Source organism: Salvelinus alpinus, chromosome 7 (assembly GCF_045679555.1).
Source record: "Salvelinus alpinus chromosome 7, SLU_Salpinus.1, whole genome shotgun sequence".
NCBI lineage: Eukaryota > Metazoa > Chordata > Actinopteri > Salmoniformes > Salmonidae > Salvelinus > Salvelinus alpinus.
This window is the reverse complement of record NC_092092.1, coordinates 58,155,117-58,176,617: the sequence shown is the minus strand read 5'-3', so window position 1 is coordinate 58,176,617 and position 21,501 is coordinate 58,155,117. Positions and strand designations below refer to the sequence as shown.

Here is a 21,501-nt window from a genome sequence, read left to right as displayed (position 1 = left end):
GGCCTGATCACCGACGATGATGAGACAGTTTACAGGGAGGAGGTCAGAGACTTGGCAGTGTGGTGCCAGGACAACAACCTCTCCCTCAACGTCAGCAAGATAAAGGAGCTGAAACTACAAGAAACAGAGGGCCAAACACGCCCCCATTCACATCGATGGGGCTGTAGTGGAGACGGTCATAAGCTTCAAGTTCCTCTGGACCTATCACTAAGTTCCTGTCATGGTCCAAACACACCAAAACAGTTGTGAAGAGGGTACGACAAAAATTCATAACAAAAATAAGCTTTTTATCTTAATTTAAGCTTAGGGTTAGGCATAAGGTTAGCGGTGTGGTTAAGGTTAGGGTTATGGTTTTATTTTTATTTTAAGAAGAGAAATTGTATGGGCGGGGTTTATTCTTTGTGGCTGTGGTAACTAGTAACCATCGTACTACTAGAGTGACGTCTTTAACTTCCCGGTCAAAATCCAAAGCAAACTTCATAATAAGAGTTCTAACCAGAAAAACTATATCTCAAGAGTTAATAATAATATCTACAAATCAATATATAGTTTGACACATTCATCACTAATATGGGCACATACAATTAGCAGCATTATCATATTTTATTTTTATCAACCGAAAATACTTTTAATTTGAACAATAAAAATGCAATACGGAGACAAAAAACATTTTCCCTTCCGGAACCATCCATCGCCAGGAAGGGACAGAAGAGAGGAGGCTATTTTTAGAAGATTAAGGAAAGAATCCAACAGGAAAGTGTGATTATTGCCAGGAAACAGAGACCGAGGAGCATGTATTGCTACAGTGTGGGCAGTATCAGAGGAAAGAGAGAGGCTGAGAACTAGTATGAGGGAGAAGGGGATACAGGAAATCATTTTAAAGATTATATTGAGTAGAACTTTATTAGATATAGTCTCAAATATGTTGTTATATTTTTTTAAAGCAACGGGGCTGGCAGGTAGGATTTAGTTTCTCCCTGCCTCTGGCCCATACTCCAGTACAGAAGGTGGCGATAATGCACCATAACGTTTGATGCCAACCGCCGATAAACCCCACCGAAGAGAAGGAAAACATCAATCTACTGTTGCTGTCTCCGCTTAGTTATCTCGCATGAAATATATATCTAGAAACCTTGAATAACGACAACGTAGCTACTATCTTGAAGATTGAATGTTCAACATGGGTTACAATAAATTCAGAGTCAACGCTACTCGGAAGATGTCGAAGACGTTAGCCTTGACCGTTCTAACTTGTTTGTCGTTCTGCATCAGTGTTTGCAGGGCAGAGGATAGTGCCATGGAGAACATCGTAACAGAGAGGAAGGTTGAAGATAACCACAGACAAGACAGTGCCGACCTGCTGATTTTCATCATGCTCCTAACCCTTACGATTTTAACTATATGGTTATTCAAGCACCGTCGTTTCAGGTTTTTGCATGAAACGGGACTAGCTATGATCTATGGTGAGTATGGGTGAGAGGCCCACTTGTCAGGAGACTGCATGATGTCATTGATATTGTTATTACTCATCGTCATATTGTTTATGTAGTTAACTATACAGGTCATTGCATCTTTACGTAGCATTTCTAATATACCTGTAGACTCCCAGTCATTGCGCTAACGCTAGTTAGTATTGTCTGGCGAAACTACCGCTAACTTCATTCATACTGCACGCAGAGACATTAAAAAAATGGTATCCACGAGTTCATCTGACTCTGAGGAAGTAGAACAAGGAACTAACTCTCACAGTATTCCTTTAACATTACCTGGAAATATGCTGACAGTGTTGTCATTCCTATAGGGATGCGGTAGAGACAACATAATGCCTAGCTAGGTCTATGTGAGTCCTAGAATGGCTGTATCACTGTTATACTGAACAAAAATATAAACTCATGCAACAATTTCAAAGATTTTACTGAGTTAGTTCATAGAAGGAAATCAGTCGATTGAAATAAATTATTTAGGCCCTAATCTATGCATTTCAAATGACTGGGTATACAGATATCTGTTGGTCACAGAAACCTTTAAAAAAAAAAATAAGTAGGGGCATGGATCAGAAAACCAGTCGGTATGACCACCGTTTTTTGCCTCATGCAGCGCGACACATCTTGTTCACATAGAGTTTGACCAGGTTGTTGATTGTGGCCTGTGGAATGTTGTCCCGTTCCTCTTCAATGGCTGTGCGAAGTTGCTGGATATTGTTGGAAACTGGAACACGCTGTCATACATGTTGATCCAGAGCATCCCAAACAAGCTCAATGGGTGATATGTCTGGTGATTATGCAGGCCATGGAAGAACTGGGACATTTTCAGCTCACAGGAATTGTGTACAGATCCTTGCGACATATGGCCGTGCATTATCATGCTGAAACATGAGGTGATGAATTGCACGACAATGGGCCTCAGGATCTCATCACGGTATCTCACAGCATTCAAATTGCCATCGATAAAATGCAATTGTGTTTGTCGTCCGTAGCTTATGCCTGCCCAAACCATAACCCCACTGCCACCATGGGGCACTCTTCACAACGTTGACATCAGCAAACCTCTTGCCCACACGACACAATACACGTGTCTGCCATCTGCCCGGTACAGTTGAAACCGGGATTAATCCGTGAAGAGCACACTTCTCCAGCATGCGAGTGGCCATCAAATGTGAGCTTTTGCACACTGAATTCGGTTATGACGCCGAGCTGCAGTCAGGTCAAGACCCTGATGAGGACGACGAGCATGCAGATGAGCTTCCCTAAGATGGTTTCCGACAGTTTACGCAGAATTTATTCGGTTGTGCAAACCCACAGTTTCATCAGTTTTCCGGCTGGCTAGTCTCCGACGATCCCGCAGGTGGAGAAGCCGGATGTGGAGGTCCTGGGATGGCGTGGTTACACGTGGTCTGCGGTTGTGAGGCCGGTTGGACGTACTGCCAAATTCTTTAAAGCGACATTGGAGGCAGCTTATGGTAGAGAAATTAACATAAAATTCTCTGGCAACAGCACTGGTGGACATTCCTGCAGTCATCATGCCAATTGCACGCTCCCTCAACTTGAGACATCTGGCGTTGTGTGACAAAACTGCACAATTGTATTGTCCCCAGCACAAGGTGCACCTGTGTAATGATCATTCTTTTTAATCAGCATCTTGATATGCTACACCTGTCAGGTGGATGGATTATCTTGGCAAAGGAGAAATGCTCACTAACAGGGATGCAAACTAATTTGTGCACAAGATTTGAGAGAAATATGCTTTATGTGTGTCTGGAACATTTCTGGGATCTTTTATTTCAGCTCATGAAACATGGGACCAACACTTTACCTGTTGCGTTTATATTTTTGTTCAGTGTACATCTCTGTTGTTGGGAAACAATATTCATGCCTGATCAGTTATGCGACTGTGCATGCACTAAACCCATACCGTTCTGTGTTATACACCCAGGAAGGTCCAACTTGCTTCAGTGTTTTACTGTACTTTAGTATAGTACTCTGTACTCCATGCACGTCCCTGAAGCCTGTTACCTGGTTATTTATTTACAATTCACAAGGTGCTGCTGTACCAGCTTTAAGGGTGGAGAGGACAAATGTGAACCCAGTTAGCATGGGTTACCTTGTGCCATGTACTGTAGGGGCTTTCATAGGTGCAATTCTGTGTTTGTTCACCCCATTTAATTCCCTCTGTTCCCTCTCTCTCCCTCCAGGTGTGCTGGTTGGGGTGGTCCTGCGCTATGGTATCCACGTACCCCGTGACATTAGTAACGTCACCCTCAGTTGCCATGTCAATGCCAGCCCGCCCACACTGCTCGTCAACGTCAGTGGCAAGTTTTACGAGTACAGTCTGAAGGGTGAGATCAGCCCCTCTGAGATCAATGATGTACAAGACAACGAGATGCTTCGCAAGGTAGAGTCCCAAACAGATGTGGTCCTAGTTATGAATGGCTTGACTGACCAAAACAGTGGATGCTTACAGATGGCATGGTTGTTGTCTGAACGTGTTTCTTCATATCTGAAGTGCTGTTTGGGAGGCTTAGTACGAATCAGGCAAGTAGGTTGCCTTTGTTGACATATTTCCTTCTCAATCTTTCCCTAGACATTTTCCACACTTACTCACTGTCTGACACACACTCATGAGACTGTGTCTAACTCGGAGCATAGCATATGTAATCAGTCATGTCCTGAGGTAGCCTACAGAGCACTATTCAGCTCTGTTCTATGCAAACACTGTGTCACCTGATCAGAGAAAATAAACCTTTCCTTGATGCCATTTAGGACTTAGAGTTGATGTCAGCCTAAAGAGGCTTGATCAGAACTAGGCCTAACCGTAGGACATTGGATTAACAAACATAACAACTAGCGCTATTTTCATCCATCAACACAATTGAAAAGGGATTCAGAACCCTTGTTAGTTATAATTAGATTCTAACTAATAATAACAGGTTTTATTAGTTGTAGTCCTCCATAGTCAGTGGGACACTACAGTTCAGTCATGTAATACAATCCCTCTTGTGTTTTTCCTCTTTTCTATAGGTGACCTTTGATCCCGAAGTGTTCTTTAACATCCTCCTGCCCCCCATCATCTTCCATGCCGGCTACAGTCTGAAGAGGGTAAGACATGTAGTTAGTTGTTTAAAGATGCTCTATGCAGAAATCGCTCTACCATTTCCTGGTTGCTAAAATGCTAACAGTTTGCCTAATTTCAGTTTGTGATAAAACAAGCAAGTATAGTGTAGATAATCATTTTACCATCTAAACCGCAGTGAGAAATATTTTCCAGAACCACAAATATTGTATTTTCAGATGAAGCTGGTGTACAAAACCAAAAGTAAAAGATACAAAAACTAAACTTAAATATGGGGAGCATAGAAATAGTGCACACAGAACAGATTTACCACTTCTTAGACTTGCTCTCAATGATAATGACAGATCTATAACACGCATTTCCATGTGAATTTGGTCAGGTCGCCCAAAAAGTTACATATTGCAGCATTAAATGATAGTTAAATCACAGTGTTGATTTGTTCTTGGGTAATATTTAGGCCTAATCCTTCATCTAATTCTCCCAGAGACACTTCTTCAGGAACATGGGGTCCATCCTAGCCTATGCCTTTCTGGGAACAGTCATATCATGTTTCATCATTGGGTGAGTTTATACCCTGCATTATACATGTATGCATTACATCTGTGTGTTTATGCACCTTTAGTCCTTTGTGTGACATGTCAGAGAAATGCTCAGCTGAAGTAGCATGATCTCTGTCTCTGTGCAGTTTGCTGATGTATGGCTGTGTCACGCTGATGAAGCAAGTGGGACAGCTTGACGGGGACTTCTTCTTCACTGACTGCCTGTTGTTTGGAGCCATCGTCTCTGCTACTGACCCCGGTACAGACCCCGTTCACCTCAGTCACCTCTTTAGTACACTACATAATGCTCAACCGCTTGCTTCACTAGTAATATGCCTAGTTCATACATAGTTATTTAAAGGGGGTTTTCCTGATTCACAAGCTGCAAATACATGCACTGCCACTAATTATTTCAGTGACTGGAATAATGTGAGTTGTGGAATATAGCATAGGCTGATGTACTGAATGTTATGACTGCACACACCACCAGTGATTTCTAACCTATAGGGCTCTATTTGTGGGTTGTTTTTAGTAGAATGTTGCCAACTATATGTTGCCCGTCTTACGTTCTAGAATGTGGTCTTGGGGCTCCATCTGCATGTGATTGTGCCATTCTGTAGACAGTCTAACGTGGGTTACTGTGTCTCTCGTCCTGCAGTGACGGTGCTGGCCATCTTCAACGAGCTGCAGGTGGACGTGGATCTGTACGTTCTGCTGTTTGGAGAGAGCGTTCTCAACGACGCCGTGGCTGTGGTGCTGTCCTCGTGAGTCCTCCGTCTTAACCTGACCCACCTGTCTACCGTCTGTCTGTGCGCCTGTGTGTACACACTCACGTTGTGAAGTTCTGTGTTTGTCTTTGCGATCCATTGTTTTGAAGCTTTGGCTGACAAACCTCATCTTTCAACAGATGTACTTTGAAACTGTTTTTAAATTATTTAAAAATATATAATTTGGGCAGGATAAGGGGGTGTTTGGCCTACACACCCACACAGGTTCATGGACATGCGCACACAGACACCCTCAAACAACTTGTTGGTATGGATTGTCCTGTGTGTGACCTGGCACTATACCAATAACAAGCCTAGTATTAATACTGTGAGGCTGACCTTTTGGTAACCCTAACCACTACATTCCCTCTGCCGGGAACTCTTTATTATTTCAGAATTCGGTTGTGTTATGTTTGGCTCAGTGCGGGGGTGCGGCACGCCCCTGGAGCCAATCAGTGGGTAGAGGGTGTGGCGGCGACGCGAGACACTCCCCTGAACTGGTGTGCTAGCTCAGTGCTTTTGTAGTGGTTTCTTTTTGCGTCGTTAGAACATGCACGGCAAATGACCAGCTATTACACTCCATATAGCAGATATGAACCACAGCACAAGTACAACCCAGAAAGGGATAGTTCTCTCAAATCAAAGTTCGTCAGGTGTTTGCAGAACCTAAAAGTTTTGAGTATTGAGCCCATATTAGATCCAGAGGTATGCATTAGGGAAAATCTTGAGGCACCAATTAAAACTGCAACCCGGTTCTGGTGGTATGGAGTCCTGGTGATTTGCTGTTTGGGTGATACAAGTTTGTTGTTACGTCCAATGGAGGCTGCTGAGGGGAGGACGGCTCATAATAATGGCTGTAATGGAGTCAATGGAATGGTATCAAGCACATAAAACAAGTGGTTTCCATTCCATTGACTCCATTTGGATTTTGACATGTTATCTAACATCACTAATTCCAAGCTTCAGCTAATCTTTCATGAGTGGTTCCCCATATTTTACCAGTTTCAAAATCTAGGCCTAATAGTTCCTCCAGTTTGAATTGAATGAAAAGCTGTTGAAGTGTTTCTGCCAAAGTTCTTAGGGATAGATGTATCTAACTTTAAGATATATCTAACTTGGTAGCTGGAATACCTGAAGATGTATCTGACTTGGTAGCTGGAATACCTGAAGATATATCTAACTTGGTAGCTGGAATACCTGAAGATATATCTAACTTGGTAGCTGGAATACCTGAAGATATATCTAACTTGGTAGCTGGAATACATTAATAAGATATATATAACTTGGTAGCTGGAATACCTGACGATGTATCTGACTTGGTAGCTGGAATACCTGAAGATGTATCTGACTTGGTAGCTGGAATACCTGAAGATGTGTCTGACTTGGTAGCTGGAATACCTGAAGATGTAGCTGGAATACCTGAAGATGTATCTGACTTGGTAGCTGGAATACCTGAAGATGTATCTGACTTGGTAGCTGGAATACCTGAAGATGTATCTGACTTGGTAGCTGGAATACCTGAAGATGTATCTGACTTGGTAGCTGGAATACCGGAAGATGTATCTGACTTGGTAGCTGGAATACCTGAAGATGTATCTGACTTGGTAGCTGGAATACCGGAAGATGTATCTGACTTGGTAGCTGGAATACCGGAAGATGTATCTGACTTGGTAGCTGGAATACCGGAAGATGGATCGGACTTGGTCGCTGGAATACCGGAAGATGGATCGGACTTGGTAGCTGGAATACCGGAAGATGGATCGGACTTGGTAGCTGGAATACCGGAAGATGGATCGGACTTGGTAGCTGGAATACCGGAAGATGGATCGGACTTGGTAGCTGGAATACCGGAAGATGGATCGGACTTGGTAGCTGGAATAACGGAAGATGGATCGGACTTGGTAGCTGGAATAACGGAAGATGGATCGGACTTGGTAGCTGGAATAACGGAAGATGGATCGGACTTGGTAGCTGGAATAACGGAAGATGGATCGAACTTGGTAGCTGGAATAACGGAAGATGGATCGAACTTGGTAGCTGGAATAACGGAAGATGGATCGAACTTGGTAGCTGGAATAACGGAAGATGGATCGAACTTGGTAGCTGGAATACCGGAAGATGGATCGAACTTGGTAGCTGGAATACCGGAAGATGGATCGAACTTGGTAGCTGGAATACCGGAAGATGGATCGGACTTGGTAGCTGGAATACCGGAAGATGGATCGGACTTGGTAGCTGGAATACCGGAAGATGGATCGGACTTGGTAGCTGGAATACCGGACGATGGATCTGACTTGGTAGCTGGAATACCGGACGATGGATCTGACTTGGTAGCTGGAATACCGGACGATGGATCTGACTTGGTAGCTGGAATACCGGACGATGGATCTGACTTGGTAGCTGGAATACCGGACGATGGATCGGACTTGGTAGCTGGAATACCTGAAGATGGATCGGACTTGGTAGCTGGAATACCTGAAGATGGATCGGACTTGGTAGCTGGAATACCTGAAGATGGATCGGACTTGGTAGCTGGAATACCTGAAGATGGATCGGACTTGGTAGCTGGAATACCTGAAGATGGATCGGACTTGGTAGCTAGAATTCCTATAGAACCCTCTAGTGTAGCACATTGCTACTAAAAGAATGGCATCACGTACAGTACTTACTAGCAGATGTCCATACACAAATATTTATATACTGTACAATACTGTACAATCTCATCATTCCTTAATGATTTCCATATGAAACTATGAAAGCAAGCCACACCGTATTTGCCTAAGAGATCCATCTGCACTTCAAACAGACTGGGCATGCAAACGGTAGTACTAGTACTATACAGTGTAGTCTTTGGTCACTAGGATCGTTCTGATCTTCAGTTATGGGGACCACTAAGATCATTCTGATCATCAGTTATGGGGACCACTAGGATCATTCTGATCATCAGTTATGGGGACCACTAGGATCATTCTGATCATCAGTTATGGGGACCACTAGGATCATTCTGATCATCAGTTATGGGGTCCACTAGGATCATTCTGATCATCAGTTATGGGGACCACTAGGATCATTCTGATCATCAGTTATGGGGTCCACTAGGATCATTCTGATCATCAGTTATGGGGACCACTAGGATCATTATGATCATCAGTTATGGGTCCACTAGGATTAAGCCCTCCCCTGGTCTGTAGGAATATACCATACCTTGGTTCTGATATCAATGGGTTGCAGATTATTCAAGACTTTCAACCTTCTCAGGATGAAAGCACATTGTAAAGCAGCTCTCTAGTTCTGTAATTATACCAAATTGTCCATGTTTTCTTTAAGTATTCTGCAAGCAAGGCACATTCATTTCTAGGCTCCAGAAATGCTACAGTACATACCAGTATTTCATTTCCAGCCTTATAACACTTCATCCACCCACATAGGGCACCTGAACTGTTCTGTTATGTTGTACCTTTTCTAATATTGACTGTGTTTGTACCAGGTCCATCGTGGCGTACCAGCCGGAGGGGGACAACAGTCACACCTTTGAGGTGATGGCCATGTTGAAGTCTTTCGGGGTGTTCCTGGGTGTTTTCAGTGGATCATTCGCCCTGGGGGTGGCCACCGGGGTCATGACAGCACTCATATCCTTTACGCAGTGATATACTTCCTGTGTGATTTGAGTGTCTAGAAATATATAGATTGATGTTGCAATAACATCAAGGTTAGAAACAGATGGAAATGCTTTTGTTCTTGTATTAGAATGTATTAAGTTATGGTTTTTGGTATTATCAACTTGCTTGTTGCTATATGTTGAACTTAATTCTCTAAGCTTCTCTGTAAAAAACAACAAAGCAAAACAGATAAAACTGCCTTCCATTTCAAAACTAGTTCACTGCAATTTTCACTTCCTCCATGAAATGTGGGAACTGAGAATTGGCCACGCTCTCTGAGCCATTCTTCTCCATCTCTGCCATGGTGGCAATAGCTAGTGTATAGTGAGTTGTGTAGTGTATACACTAAGTGTATAAAACATTAGGAACACCTTCCCAGTATTGAGTTGCCCTCAACAGGTTTCAAGTGTTCCACAGGGATGCTGGTCCATGTTGACTCCAATGCTTCCCACAGTTGTGTCAAGTTGGCTGGATGTCCTTTGGGTGGTGGACCATTCTTGATACACACAGGAAACTGTTGAGGGTGAAACCCAGCAGCGTTGCAGTTCTTGACACACTCAAACCAGGTGCGCCTGGCAGCTACTACCATACCCCTGTTCAAAGGCACTTAGATATTTTTGTCTTGCCCATTCACCCTCTGAATGGCACACATACACAATCCAGGTCTGGAGGCTTAAAAATCCTTCTTTAACCTGTCTCCTCCCCTTCGTCGACACTGATTTGAAGTGGATTTAACAAGTGACATCAATAAGGGATCATAGCTTTCACCTGGATTCACCTGGTCAGTCTGTCACGGAAATAGCAGGTGTTCCTAATGTCAGTGTAGTGTTTCATGTCGTATTTTCTCCTTGACTGTTCTCCTCACGTCACTAAGTTCACTAAGCTGAGAGACTTCCAGCTCCTGGAGACGGCTCTCTTCTTCCTCATGTCCTGGAGCACCTTCTTAATGGCTGAGGCCTGTGGCTTCACAGGTAAACCCTCATCTTACCGCAAAGCTACACTCAGGTCATGGTCCCACCCCACGGGTTATTTTTCATCACCCAGCTTATTATGGTTAATCACGATGTGGGTGTGTCTGCTTGATGTTGTGTGTACAGGTGTGGTGGCGGTGCTGTTCTGTGGGATCACTCAGGCTCACTACACCTTCAACAACCTGTCCCCTGAGTCCCAGGACAGGACCAAACAGGTGAGGACAACGTTTACCGTTGCAGTTATTTACGGGCAAGCTACTTTGGACAGCAATGTCATCTGCTAAATGTTGATGTTCCATCAGAGTCCCTGAAAGGTTGTTTTTGTGTTGTCCTGTAGTTGTTTGAGCTGCTGAACTTCCTGGCGGAGAATTTCATCTTCTCCTACATGGGTCTGGCGTTGTTCACCTTCAAGAACCACATCTTCAACCCCACCTTCATCGTCGGGGCTTTCGTATCTTTACTCAAAACTATAATACTTCAATTAATATTCAACTTTTGATTTAGTAGCACTGTAGGGAGTTAATGTGGAGTATGGACTATATTGCATGTAAAGTTGGTGAAACCAGAAAGGTCATGGTAAGAACAAAAATTCTATAGCTTTTTAATGTTTTTTAGAGTGCAAATATTCAGTAGACTGGAGGGGTTTCTTTGTTTCTCTGGACTGTTTGGAGGCCTCCTTGACAGTGTTCCCCTCCCAGCTGGCAGTGTTCCTGGGAAGAGCAGCCAACATCTACCCCCTGTCCTTCCTGCTCAACCTGGGACGCAGGAACAAGATCAGCTCCAACTTCCAACACATGATGATGTTTGCTGGTACAGTGTGTGACGTGGTCAGACAGAGATCTGGCGCCACAGTTTGTCAATTTCCTTTTCTCATAAATTGCAGCTTAAGTTCAGTCACCAGAATAAATAGCTTTGTATTTACTTGAAGAGAAAAGGCGTGTGAAGGAAAATAAGCTATCCCTTTCTATCCAATTTCAGGGTTTCCGGGGATGAAATATCAGCCACAGTTATATATACAGTACCAGTCAAAAGTTTAGACACACCTACTTATTCAAGGGTTTTTCTTTATTTTTACTATTTTCTACATTGTAGAATAATAGTGAAGACATTAAATACTATGAAATAACACATGTGGAAGCATGTAGTAACCAAAAAAGTGTTAAACAAATCAAAATATATTTTAGATTCTTCAAAGTAGCCACCCTTTGCCTTGACAGCTTTGCACACTCTTGGCATTCTCTCAACCAGCTTCATAAGGAATGCTTTTCCAACAGTCTTGAAGGAGTTCCCACATATGCTGAGCACTTGTCTACTTTTCCTTCACTTTGTGGTCCAACTCATCCCAAACCATCTCATTGTGGAGGCCAGGTCATCTGATGCAGCACTCATCACGCTCCTTGATCAAACAGTCCTTACACAGCCTGGAGGTGTGTTGGGTCATTGTCCTGTTGAAAAACAAATGATAGTCCCACTAAGCGCAAACCAGCTGGTATGGCGTATCGCTGCAAAATGCTGTGGTAGCCATGCTGGTTATAAGTGCCTTGAATTCTAAATTAATCACTGACAGTGTCACAAGCGAAGCACCCCCATACCATCACACCTCCTCCATGCTTCACGGTGGGAACCACACATGCAGAGATCATCCGTTCACCTACTCTGCGTCTCACAAAGACAGAGTAGTGTTCTTTAGTAGTGGTTTCTTTGCAGCAATTTGACCATGAAGGCCTGATTTCATGCAGTCACCTCTGAACAGTTGATGTAGAGGTGTCTGTTACTTGATCTCTGTGAAGCATTTATTTGGCCTGCAATTTCTGAGGCTGTTAACTCTAATGAACTTCTCCTCTGCAGCAGAGGTGACTCTGGGTTTCCCTTTCCTGTGGCGGTCCTCATGAGAACCAGTTTCATCATAGCACTTGATGGTTTTTGTGACTGCTCTTAAATGTTCTGTATTGACTAACCTTCATATCTTAAAGTAATGATGGACTGTCATTTCTCTTTACTTATTTGAGCTGTTCTTGCCATAATATGGACTTGGTCTTTTACCAAATAAGGCTATCTTCTGTATACCACCCCTACCTTGTCACAACACAACTGGCTCAGATGCATTAAGAAGGAAAGAAGTTCCACAAATTAATTTTTAACAAGGTACACCTGTTAATTGAAATGCTTTCCAGGTGACTTCCTCATGAAGCTGGTTGAGAAAATGCCAAGAGTCTGCAAAGCTGTCATCAAGGCGAAGGATGGCTACTTTGAAGAATCTCAAATATAAAATATATTTTGATTTGTTTAACACTTTTTGGTTACTCCGTATGTATTATTTCATAGTTTTGATGTCTTCACTATTATTCTACAATGTAAAAATAAAGGAAAACCTGGAATGAGTAGGTGTGTCCAAACCTTTGACTGGTACTGTACAGTCGTGGCCAAAAGTTTTGAGAATGACACAAATATTAATTTTCACAAAGTCTGCTGCCTCAGTTTGTATGATGGCAATTTGCATATACTCCAGAATGTTATGAAGAGTGATCAGATGAATTGCAATTAATTGCAAAGTCCCTCTTTGCCATGCAAATGAACTGAATCCCCTAAAAACATTTCCACTGCATTTCAGCCCTGCCACAAAAGGACCAGCTGACATCATGCCAGTGATTCTCTTGTTAACACAGGTGTGAGTGTTGACGAGGACAAGGCTGAAGATCACTCTGTCATGCTGATTGAGTTCGAATAACAGACTGGAAGCTTCAAAAGGAGGGTGGTGCTTGGAATCATTGTTCTTCCTCTGTCAACCCCATGGTTACCTGCAAGGAAACACATGCCGTCATCATTTCTTTGCACAAAAAGGGCTTCACAGGCAAGGATATTGCTGCCAGTAAGATTGCACCTAAGGGGCCTCCCGGGTGGCGCAGTGGTCTAAGGCTGTGCCACCAGAGATTCTGGGTTCGAGCCCAGGCTCTGTCGCAGCCGGCCGCGACCGGGAGGTCCATGGGGCGACGCACAATTGGCCCAGCGTCGTCCGGGTTAGGGAGGGTTTGGCCGGCAGGGATATCCTTGTCTCATCGCGCACCAGCGACTCCTGTGGCGGGCCAGGCGCAGTGCACGCTGACCGGTGTTTCCTCCGACACATTGGTGCGGCTGGTTTCCGGGTTGGATGTGCGTTGTGTCAAGAAGCAGTGCGGCTAGGTTGGGTTGTGTTTCGGAGTACGCATGGCTCTCGACCTTCGCCTCTCCCGAGTCCGTACGGGAGTTGCGGCGATGAGACAAGATTGTAACTAATTGGATACCATGAAATTGGGGAGAAAAAAGGGGTAAGAAAATAAAAAAAGAAGAATGTACCTAAATCAACCATTTATCGGATCATCAAGAACTTCAAGGACAGCGGTTCAATTGTTGTGAAGAAGGCTTCAGGGCGCCCAAGGAAGTCCAGCAAGTGTCAGGACCGTCTCCTAAAGTTGATTCAGCTGTGGGATCGGGGCACCACCAGTACAGAGCTTGCTCAGGAATGGCACTTTTGGAGGATGGCCTGGTGTCAAGAAGGGCTGCAAAGAAGCCACTTCTCTCCAGAAAAAAACATCAGGGACAGACTGATATTCTGCAAAAGGTACAGGGATTGGACTGCAGAGGACTGGGGTAAAGTCATTTTCTCTGATGAATCCCCTTTCCAATTGTTTGGGGCATCTGGAAAAAAGCTTGTCCGGAGAAGACAAGGTGAGCGCTACCATCAGTCCTGTGTCATGCCAACAGTAAAGCATCCTGAGACCATTCATGTGTGGGGTTGCTTCTCAGCCAAGGGAGTGGGCTCACTCACAATTTTGCCTAAGAACACAGCCATGAATAAAGAATGGTACCAACACATCCTCTGAGAGCAACTTCTCCCAAGCATCCAGGAACAGTTTGTTGACGAACAATGCCTTTTCCAGCATGATGGAGCACCTTGCCATAAGGCAAAAGTGATAACTAAGTGGCTCGGGGAACAAAACATTGATATTTTGGGTCCATGGCCAGGAAACTCCCCAGACCTTAATCCCATTGAGAACTTGTGGTCAATCGTCAAGAGGCAGGTGGACAAACAAAAACCCACAAACTCCAAGCATTGATTATGCAAGAATGGGCTGCCATCATTCAGGATGTGGCCCAGAAGTTAATTGACAGCATGCCAGGGCGGATTGCAGAGGTCTTGAAAAAGAAGGGTCAACACTGCAAATATTGACTTTTTGCATCAACTTAATGTAATTGTCAGTAAAAGCCTTTGACACTTATGAAATGCTTGTAATTATACTTCAGTATTCCATAGTAACATCTGACAAAAATATCTAAAGACACTGAGGCAGCAGACTTGTGAAAATTAATATTTGTGTCATTCCAAAACTTTTGGCCACGACGGTATGTAAAATATGTTTGGGGAATTTTTTGAAATATCGTCCCAATTGTCCCAAAGCTTTAAAAAAATATATATGTTCATTTATAAGTCTGCTTTTGTTTGTCCGGTGATTTAGGAGATGCTGTTTTGCTAATACAGTACATCCTTTATAGAATATTAATGTAGTAACTTGAGTCATACCAGCACCTGTTGTTTCAATGACCCCTATGGACCTGTTTTAACTGATTGTCATGTGATCACTATAATTGGAAATGTTCAGAGTTCCCACACCAGTGACGTTATCTAACAAAAAGCTATTTTAAGTGATATTACTTGTGGAGAGACACACACACACACAATATTACCCCTCCTTGTTTCCAGAAGAATCCAGGCTCCTAAGCAACTTTGCAGTATTTAGTTTTTTTGTGTTATTTCTTACATTATCCACAAGCATTTTGCTACACCCGCAATAATATGTGTGACCAATACAATTTGATTTGTCTTCCTCCACAGGTCTGCGCGGGGCGATGACCTTTGCCCTTTCCATCCGGGACACGGCTACGTACGCCCGTCAGATGATGTTCACCACCACCCTCCTCATCGTCTTCTTCACTGTGTGGGTCTGTGGAGGGGGAACCACTCAGATGCTCTCCTGCCAGCACATACGGTAGGTCCACCGCGGGGGGTCAAAGGTTAGGGGATGTTGGTGTCTGCCTATTTATTTTTGTCACCTTCAAACGGAACCTTTGTTGAATTGATGTTTTATTCTAATCGAGGATACACAAAGCACATAAGGTTGCCTGTCCATATTCATTATGATCGTCTGTGACCACTGTGATCTGGTCGACTCATTTATGTGTATCTGCGTTTGTAACAGTGTTGGAGTCGATTCGGACGCAGATAACACAGTGAGTATTAAGACTCTGAAAGTTGAGTTATTTGACTTGAATGCTGTAATCGTCTGTTGTTCTGAGTGGATCGCTGTATCAGTCTTGTGTGTCTCGTCAGATGAGCATTACAGAGGGATCAGAGCGGCGGAGCACCAAACACGAGAGTGCCTGGCTCTTCAGGATCTGGTACAACTTTGACCACAAGTATCCTTTGATGTCATATATTTGATTGCAGTAGTTGCACATATATATACAATAACATACTAGCCGACAGCAGTGGTGTACTGAAGAAGAGGCGGATGGTTCTCCTATAGTAAGTCTCCCATTACATATTTGAGCAGTTTGTTTTGTTACTAAGTGACACAGTGGAGGCCTTGACTCTACGCCCTCTCCAGCTACCTGAAGCCCATCCTGACCCACAGCGGCCCCCCACTCACCGTCACCATGCCTGCCTGCTGTGGACCACTGGCCAGATGTCTCACCAGCCCACAGGCCTATGAGGTCAGGCCCCACCAACCATGTGTTCCTATTAACCCTGTGACCCTGTTAGGGGGATTATGGTAATAGTGATGACATGTAGGGAGGAAGTGTTTTCTTCTTTGTTTTAATGAGTATCACAGCGGATAGTGTATATTTGAATGAACGCAAATGAGGAGTTGCTGATTTCATCAAAGCTAAAGCATTAGTTCAGTTATAGCAGGAGTATTTGATTAGTGAGAACTGTCATAATCAAAGTGTCATCTAGTGGTAACCTATTTTGAAATGTTTCTTTCCTGCCACCAGAACGAGTGCCAGCTGAAGGACGACGACTCGGACCTCATCCTGACAGACGGGGACATCAGCCTGACCTACGGTGACATCACTGTGAGCACGGACGCCAGCGGCGCCCACACCAGTGCCGGGCCCGCGGGCACCACCTCCGCCGTCATCTCCGCTGACGACCTGGACCGCGAGCTGACGTACGGGGACCACGAGCTGGTGATGAGGGGTACTCGTCTTGTCCTGCCCATGGACGACTCCGAGCCCCCGCTCGCCGACCCACGACACCGCATGCGGATGTGAGGCGAAAGAGAGGCCAGCTAGCCAGATGACCAATTCACTCTACTTCCTGCTCCCCGCAGGAATTAGATCAACTAAGATCAGCAAGAGACTGGTCTCTCTCTCTCTCTCTGTCTTTCCTCTTCTCTCATACCGCTCCTCATCTGTCTCTCTCTCTCTCCTCTCTCTCTGTCTTTCCTCTTCTCTCATACCGCTCCTCATCTGTCTCTCTCTCTCTTCTCTCTCTGTCTTTCCTCTTCTCTCATACCGCTCCTCATCTGTCTCTCTCCTCTCTCTCTGTCTTTCCTCTTCTCTCATACCGCTCCTCATCTGTCTCTCTCTCTCTCCTCTCTCTCTGTCTTTCCTCTTCTCTCATACCGCTCCTCATCTGTCTCTCTCTCTCTTCTCTCTCTGTCTTTCCTCTTCTCTCATACCGCTCCTCATCTGTCTCTCTCCTCTCTCTCTGTCTTTCCTCTTCTCTCATACCGCTCCTCATCTGTCTCTCTCCTCTCTCTCTGTCTTTCCTCTTCTCTCATACCACTCCTCATCTGTCTCTCTCTCTCTCCTCTCTCTCTGTCTTTCCTCTTCTCTCATACCGCTCCTCATCTGTCTCTCTCTCTCTTCTCTCTCTGTCTTTCCTCTTCTCTCATACCGCTCCTCATCTGTCTCTCTCTCTCTCTCTCTCTCTGTCTTTCCTCTTCTCTCATACCGCTCCTCATCTGTCTCTCTCTCTCTCCTCTCTCTCTCTCTGTCTTTCCTCTTCTCTCATACCGCTCCTCATCTGTCTCTCTCTCTCTCCTCTCTCTCTCTCTGTCTTTCCTCTTCTCTCATACCGCTCCTCATCTGTCTCTCTCTCTCTCTCTCTCTCACTCTGTCTTTCCTCTTCTCTCATACCGCTCCTCATCTGTCTCTCTCTCTCTCTCTCTCTCTGTCTTTCCTCTTCTCTCATACCGCTCCTCATCTGTCTCTCTCTCCTCTCTCTCTGTCTTTCCTCTTCTCTCATACCGCTCCTCATCTGTCTCTTTCTCTCTCTGTCTTTCCTCTTCTCTCATACCGCTCCTCATCTGTCTCTCTCTCTCTCTGTCTTTCCTCTTCTCTCATACAGCTCCTCATCTGTCTCTCTCTCTCCCCCACTGCCTCTCCTCTTTGAGTTTCTCAAGTGGTTAATCCATGTCTACCTCATTATTGTTTGTTAATTTCTACTCCTGTCGCCATCATTATAATATGAATCATTTATTCATGTTTCCTTTTGATTTGGTTAAACCGATAGCTTTTCTCAGTTTGTCTTCTAACAGGACCCAATGAAAGCACGTGGCAATCTGCTCACCGTAGCGCTGCAGAGTCGTCTATACGCATGCATTAGTCTGTATGTGGAGGTCACAGTGCAACAGCTAGCTTAGCTAATACTATTTGTCTCTGTATCACAGGGTGCATAATACGGTTGTTTTTTGTAATGCGTGGGGAGTGGGTAGGTCGAGGGGCTGACTGAGTTTTGTAGCCCTGTTTTGGGGTCTGATTCTGAATGTTGCTGCCTTCTCTGTGTGATCCAAGGGATGCTGGCTGACTTAGTGGCTCGGCGTTGCATTGTGTTGCTATGCATACGGTTAGAATCAAGTGCCTGAGTGACCACTAGTTTATGTTCCCTTTTTAGAAGTGATACACTCCTCCGTCCACTGGGTGGCGACCTCTCTACGGCTGACAGGCTGCCTGTGTTTTGAGCCATTGGTCTGTAGATAGTTAACGATGTTCTAGCCTGGTTCAACCAAGCTAACAATATAATTCAGCTCGCTCTGTGTAACCTAGCACACGTCTTGGATCTCCCACAATGACCTTAGACTGTGACTTTGGGAGGTTTTGACATCTTCTTTTAGAACCTGATGTCACTCACCACAGAAGCAGAAAAAAGGGCTGTTTCGAGTGCGAGTTCTAAATGTCCCGTACGGTGAAAGTTGGTGCCATTCCTCCTTCATTGACATTTGATGAAAATTGAGTGCAGGCAGCCTGAAAAAACTTGATGTATTTTGCAACATACTATAAGTACTTTAGCTACATCCTCGTTTTCACTGTAATTCTAATACTATACACGTGTAACATGGTGTATATTTGACATTAGGGATTGAAATGTTACTCAAATCAAACCTAGTGTGTACTTCCATCTGGGCTAAGCCCTTGCTTCCTATTGGCTAAGATCTATCTGGTTTAGTTACAGGAGTAGTAGAGGGAACATGTTACAGTAGCTCATAATTAAGGATCTAATTTGCTTTGTTTTTGGCAAATATATCTGGATAAACATTAATTTCTTATTCTATTCTATTTCAAATCGAATTTGCTTGGTTGGATGATTTATGGAAATGGCCTGAGTATGTCCATGTCAAACATTGTTGAGGTGCTGCAGCCACACTGTATGTAGTGGACCGCAGTTCAACTGTTAACTGCCTTGAGTCATTGACTATATTGTCCCTAGTACTGTATGACGTGACAAAGGATTGGTACATGCTATCAGAAACAACTTGAATAGGCCAGTTGGAATCATAACATTTTGATTTTAAATGATCCAAAACTACAGACATATTTGTTATTGAAATGATATGAAGATATGTTTGAAGCAATCATTTCTGTGTTTCTATGATTCAGAGTAGATATTTAGAGAAAAGCTGGTAGGGATCAGTTGAAGAAAATGAAATGGTTGTAGAAAAATGTATGTGTGCAATACTTTATTTGTGTAAAATAATCAAACAATAGGTTATATTAGATTCTAATGTATCCTATATGCCTCGCGCTACAATGTATGGGGGCTGGGTTTATTTATAGCTGATGTCTGGCACCAGAGTGAGTAGCTCCTTTTAGCTGCTTGGCTACATGGGGGTTTGCTCTGTGACTGGTCTGGGATCAGTGGTGGCTGTTAATGTGGTATAGCAGGAAGTGTTGACCGGACACCACCCTGACGACGCACTGTTGATGTGGATGGAATCAGGCCCTGTGCCAGACAGCATTACAGAGGAGAGAAAGAGAGCGAGGGCAGAGTAGGAGGGAAGTACAAAGAGAGGGACGGGGTAGGAGCAGAGGAAAGGGAGGTAGAGAGAAATAGTGGACATTCTACCTATATTCAATGTTATTCACTTTCGCACCTGGGGAGGGAGGGGTAGAGGAAGGCAGTGTACCACTTAGTGTTATCTCCTGTTGTGCAGGAACCTCTGACGACGTGTGGACTCCTTTTTTATTTTTTATCAAGCATGCCTCTTGACACCACAATGTGCAGGAAATTATTTTTCTTCCCACCATTTTATATATAGTTTTTTTTCTCTCTCTGTTTTGTTTATTCTTGATGAAGAAGGGAAATAAGGCGAGTGTCCGCGATGGCGCAGCATTTGCACTTGTCTTTTAAGAAACCTTTGTCTGAGTTAGATTTGTCTTGTAAGTTCCATTTGTCATGTTTGTGTTGCTGTTTTTAAGGGGCTTTTGTTGGGGTTATGAAGGAATTGACATGAATCCTGTGAATTATGATTTTCAGTAGAAACTCATGGTCATGTCATAACTGTCAGAGGTCACGACCTGAAGGGTTGTATCCATTGATGCACAGGTTATGATCTATGTAACCAAGAGAAACAAGATTGGCCTCCTTGCTTTTCCATGCCACTGACTCCGTCTTCACTTTAAGGAAAAAAGAAATCAAGCAAGATCAGGACTGTGTACCAGTCTATAACTAACATATGAAGTAATGTAATGTCAAAAAAGACCCATTATAGGTCACCTTATACCTTGCCTGTACTGTTCTTACAGTATGTGTTCTATTGTTTTGAACGATGAATGGTAACTATGGTAACTTGTAATTAACATGTTGACACTAGTCTGAAGTAGCTGACCAAAGGGGCTTGTTGTACTCTGTGTTTTCAGACTGTCCGATGTGTTTATACTGCTACTTCGCTGTGTGTGTCACACTGTGCTTCCTCAGTGTTGCAGGTACTGACTGTTTACATCTCTGTAAATATTCTCACCTGTTCAAGTTGCGTGCAATGGTCAATAAACACAGCCTGTGCTTTTGATTGAACCCTCTGTAATGTCTCCTTATTGACCTGCTGATTTCACATCAGCATGATGATGTTGACCCGGTCTGGTTTGCCTCTGAACATGTCCTGGTGGAAGAATGTAATGTTAGCTAATGGCTTACCAGATCCAGAAAGTCCAGTCCTGACCTTCCCCTAAGGTTTGGCCGGGAATAAGAACAGGAAAAACTGAATTCATCCCAGTAATTTCTCCACCAGCCTTGGCCTTCAACCCTTAACAGTGTATCACATTCCCCCTATGGACAGCCTGAGTCTCAGCCATTTCTTTTATTTTTTCACCTCTCCATAGAGAATAGCCCATCCTTCTCATGGACTGACAGGCTGAGGTGTAGTAAGTTTTCCTCCCAGGGCAGATGTAGGTATGGGAGGTGCACTTGGAGATTTTCCTGACCAAAAATAAGATTGTCACTAGTTACCACAGCCACAAAGTCAAAATTGGCTATAATATAAATAAAGGATGAAAACAAAAATGAGCTTTTAGGTCTTCATTAAGGTTAGGGTTAGGCATACGGTTAGCTGTGTGGTTATGGTCTGGGTTAAGGGGATACTCTGGGATTTTGGCAATGAGGCCCTTCATCTACTTCCCCAGAGACTGATGAACTCGGATACTATTTACATTTACATTTAAGTCATTTAGCAGACGCTCT

At 43.9% G+C, this 21,501-nt stretch overlaps 1 protein-coding gene across 1 annotated transcript; it reads left to right on the top strand.

The window, feature by feature from the left end:
* Nucleotides 1–722: 722 nt before the first annotated feature.
* LOC139581314 (sodium/hydrogen exchanger 6-like) lies at nucleotides 723–20,838 on the top strand. The gene is made up of 16 exons (XM_071410927.1): nucleotides 723–1,463; nucleotides 3,692–3,891; nucleotides 4,518–4,595; nucleotides 5,054–5,130; nucleotides 5,255–5,367; nucleotides 5,767–5,872; nucleotides 9,363–9,504; nucleotides 10,400–10,505; nucleotides 10,632–10,720; nucleotides 10,843–10,956; nucleotides 11,204–11,315; nucleotides 15,376–15,529; nucleotides 15,740–15,770; nucleotides 15,871–15,956; nucleotides 16,148–16,253; nucleotides 16,536–20,838. The coding sequence occupies exons 1-16, from the start codon at nucleotides 1,172–1,174 to the stop codon at nucleotides 16,812–16,814; spliced, it is 2,085 nt and encodes a 694-aa protein (XP_071267028.1). The 5' UTR covers nucleotides 723–1,171; the 3' UTR covers nucleotides 16,815–20,838.
* Nucleotides 20,839–21,501: the final 663 nt, after the last annotated feature.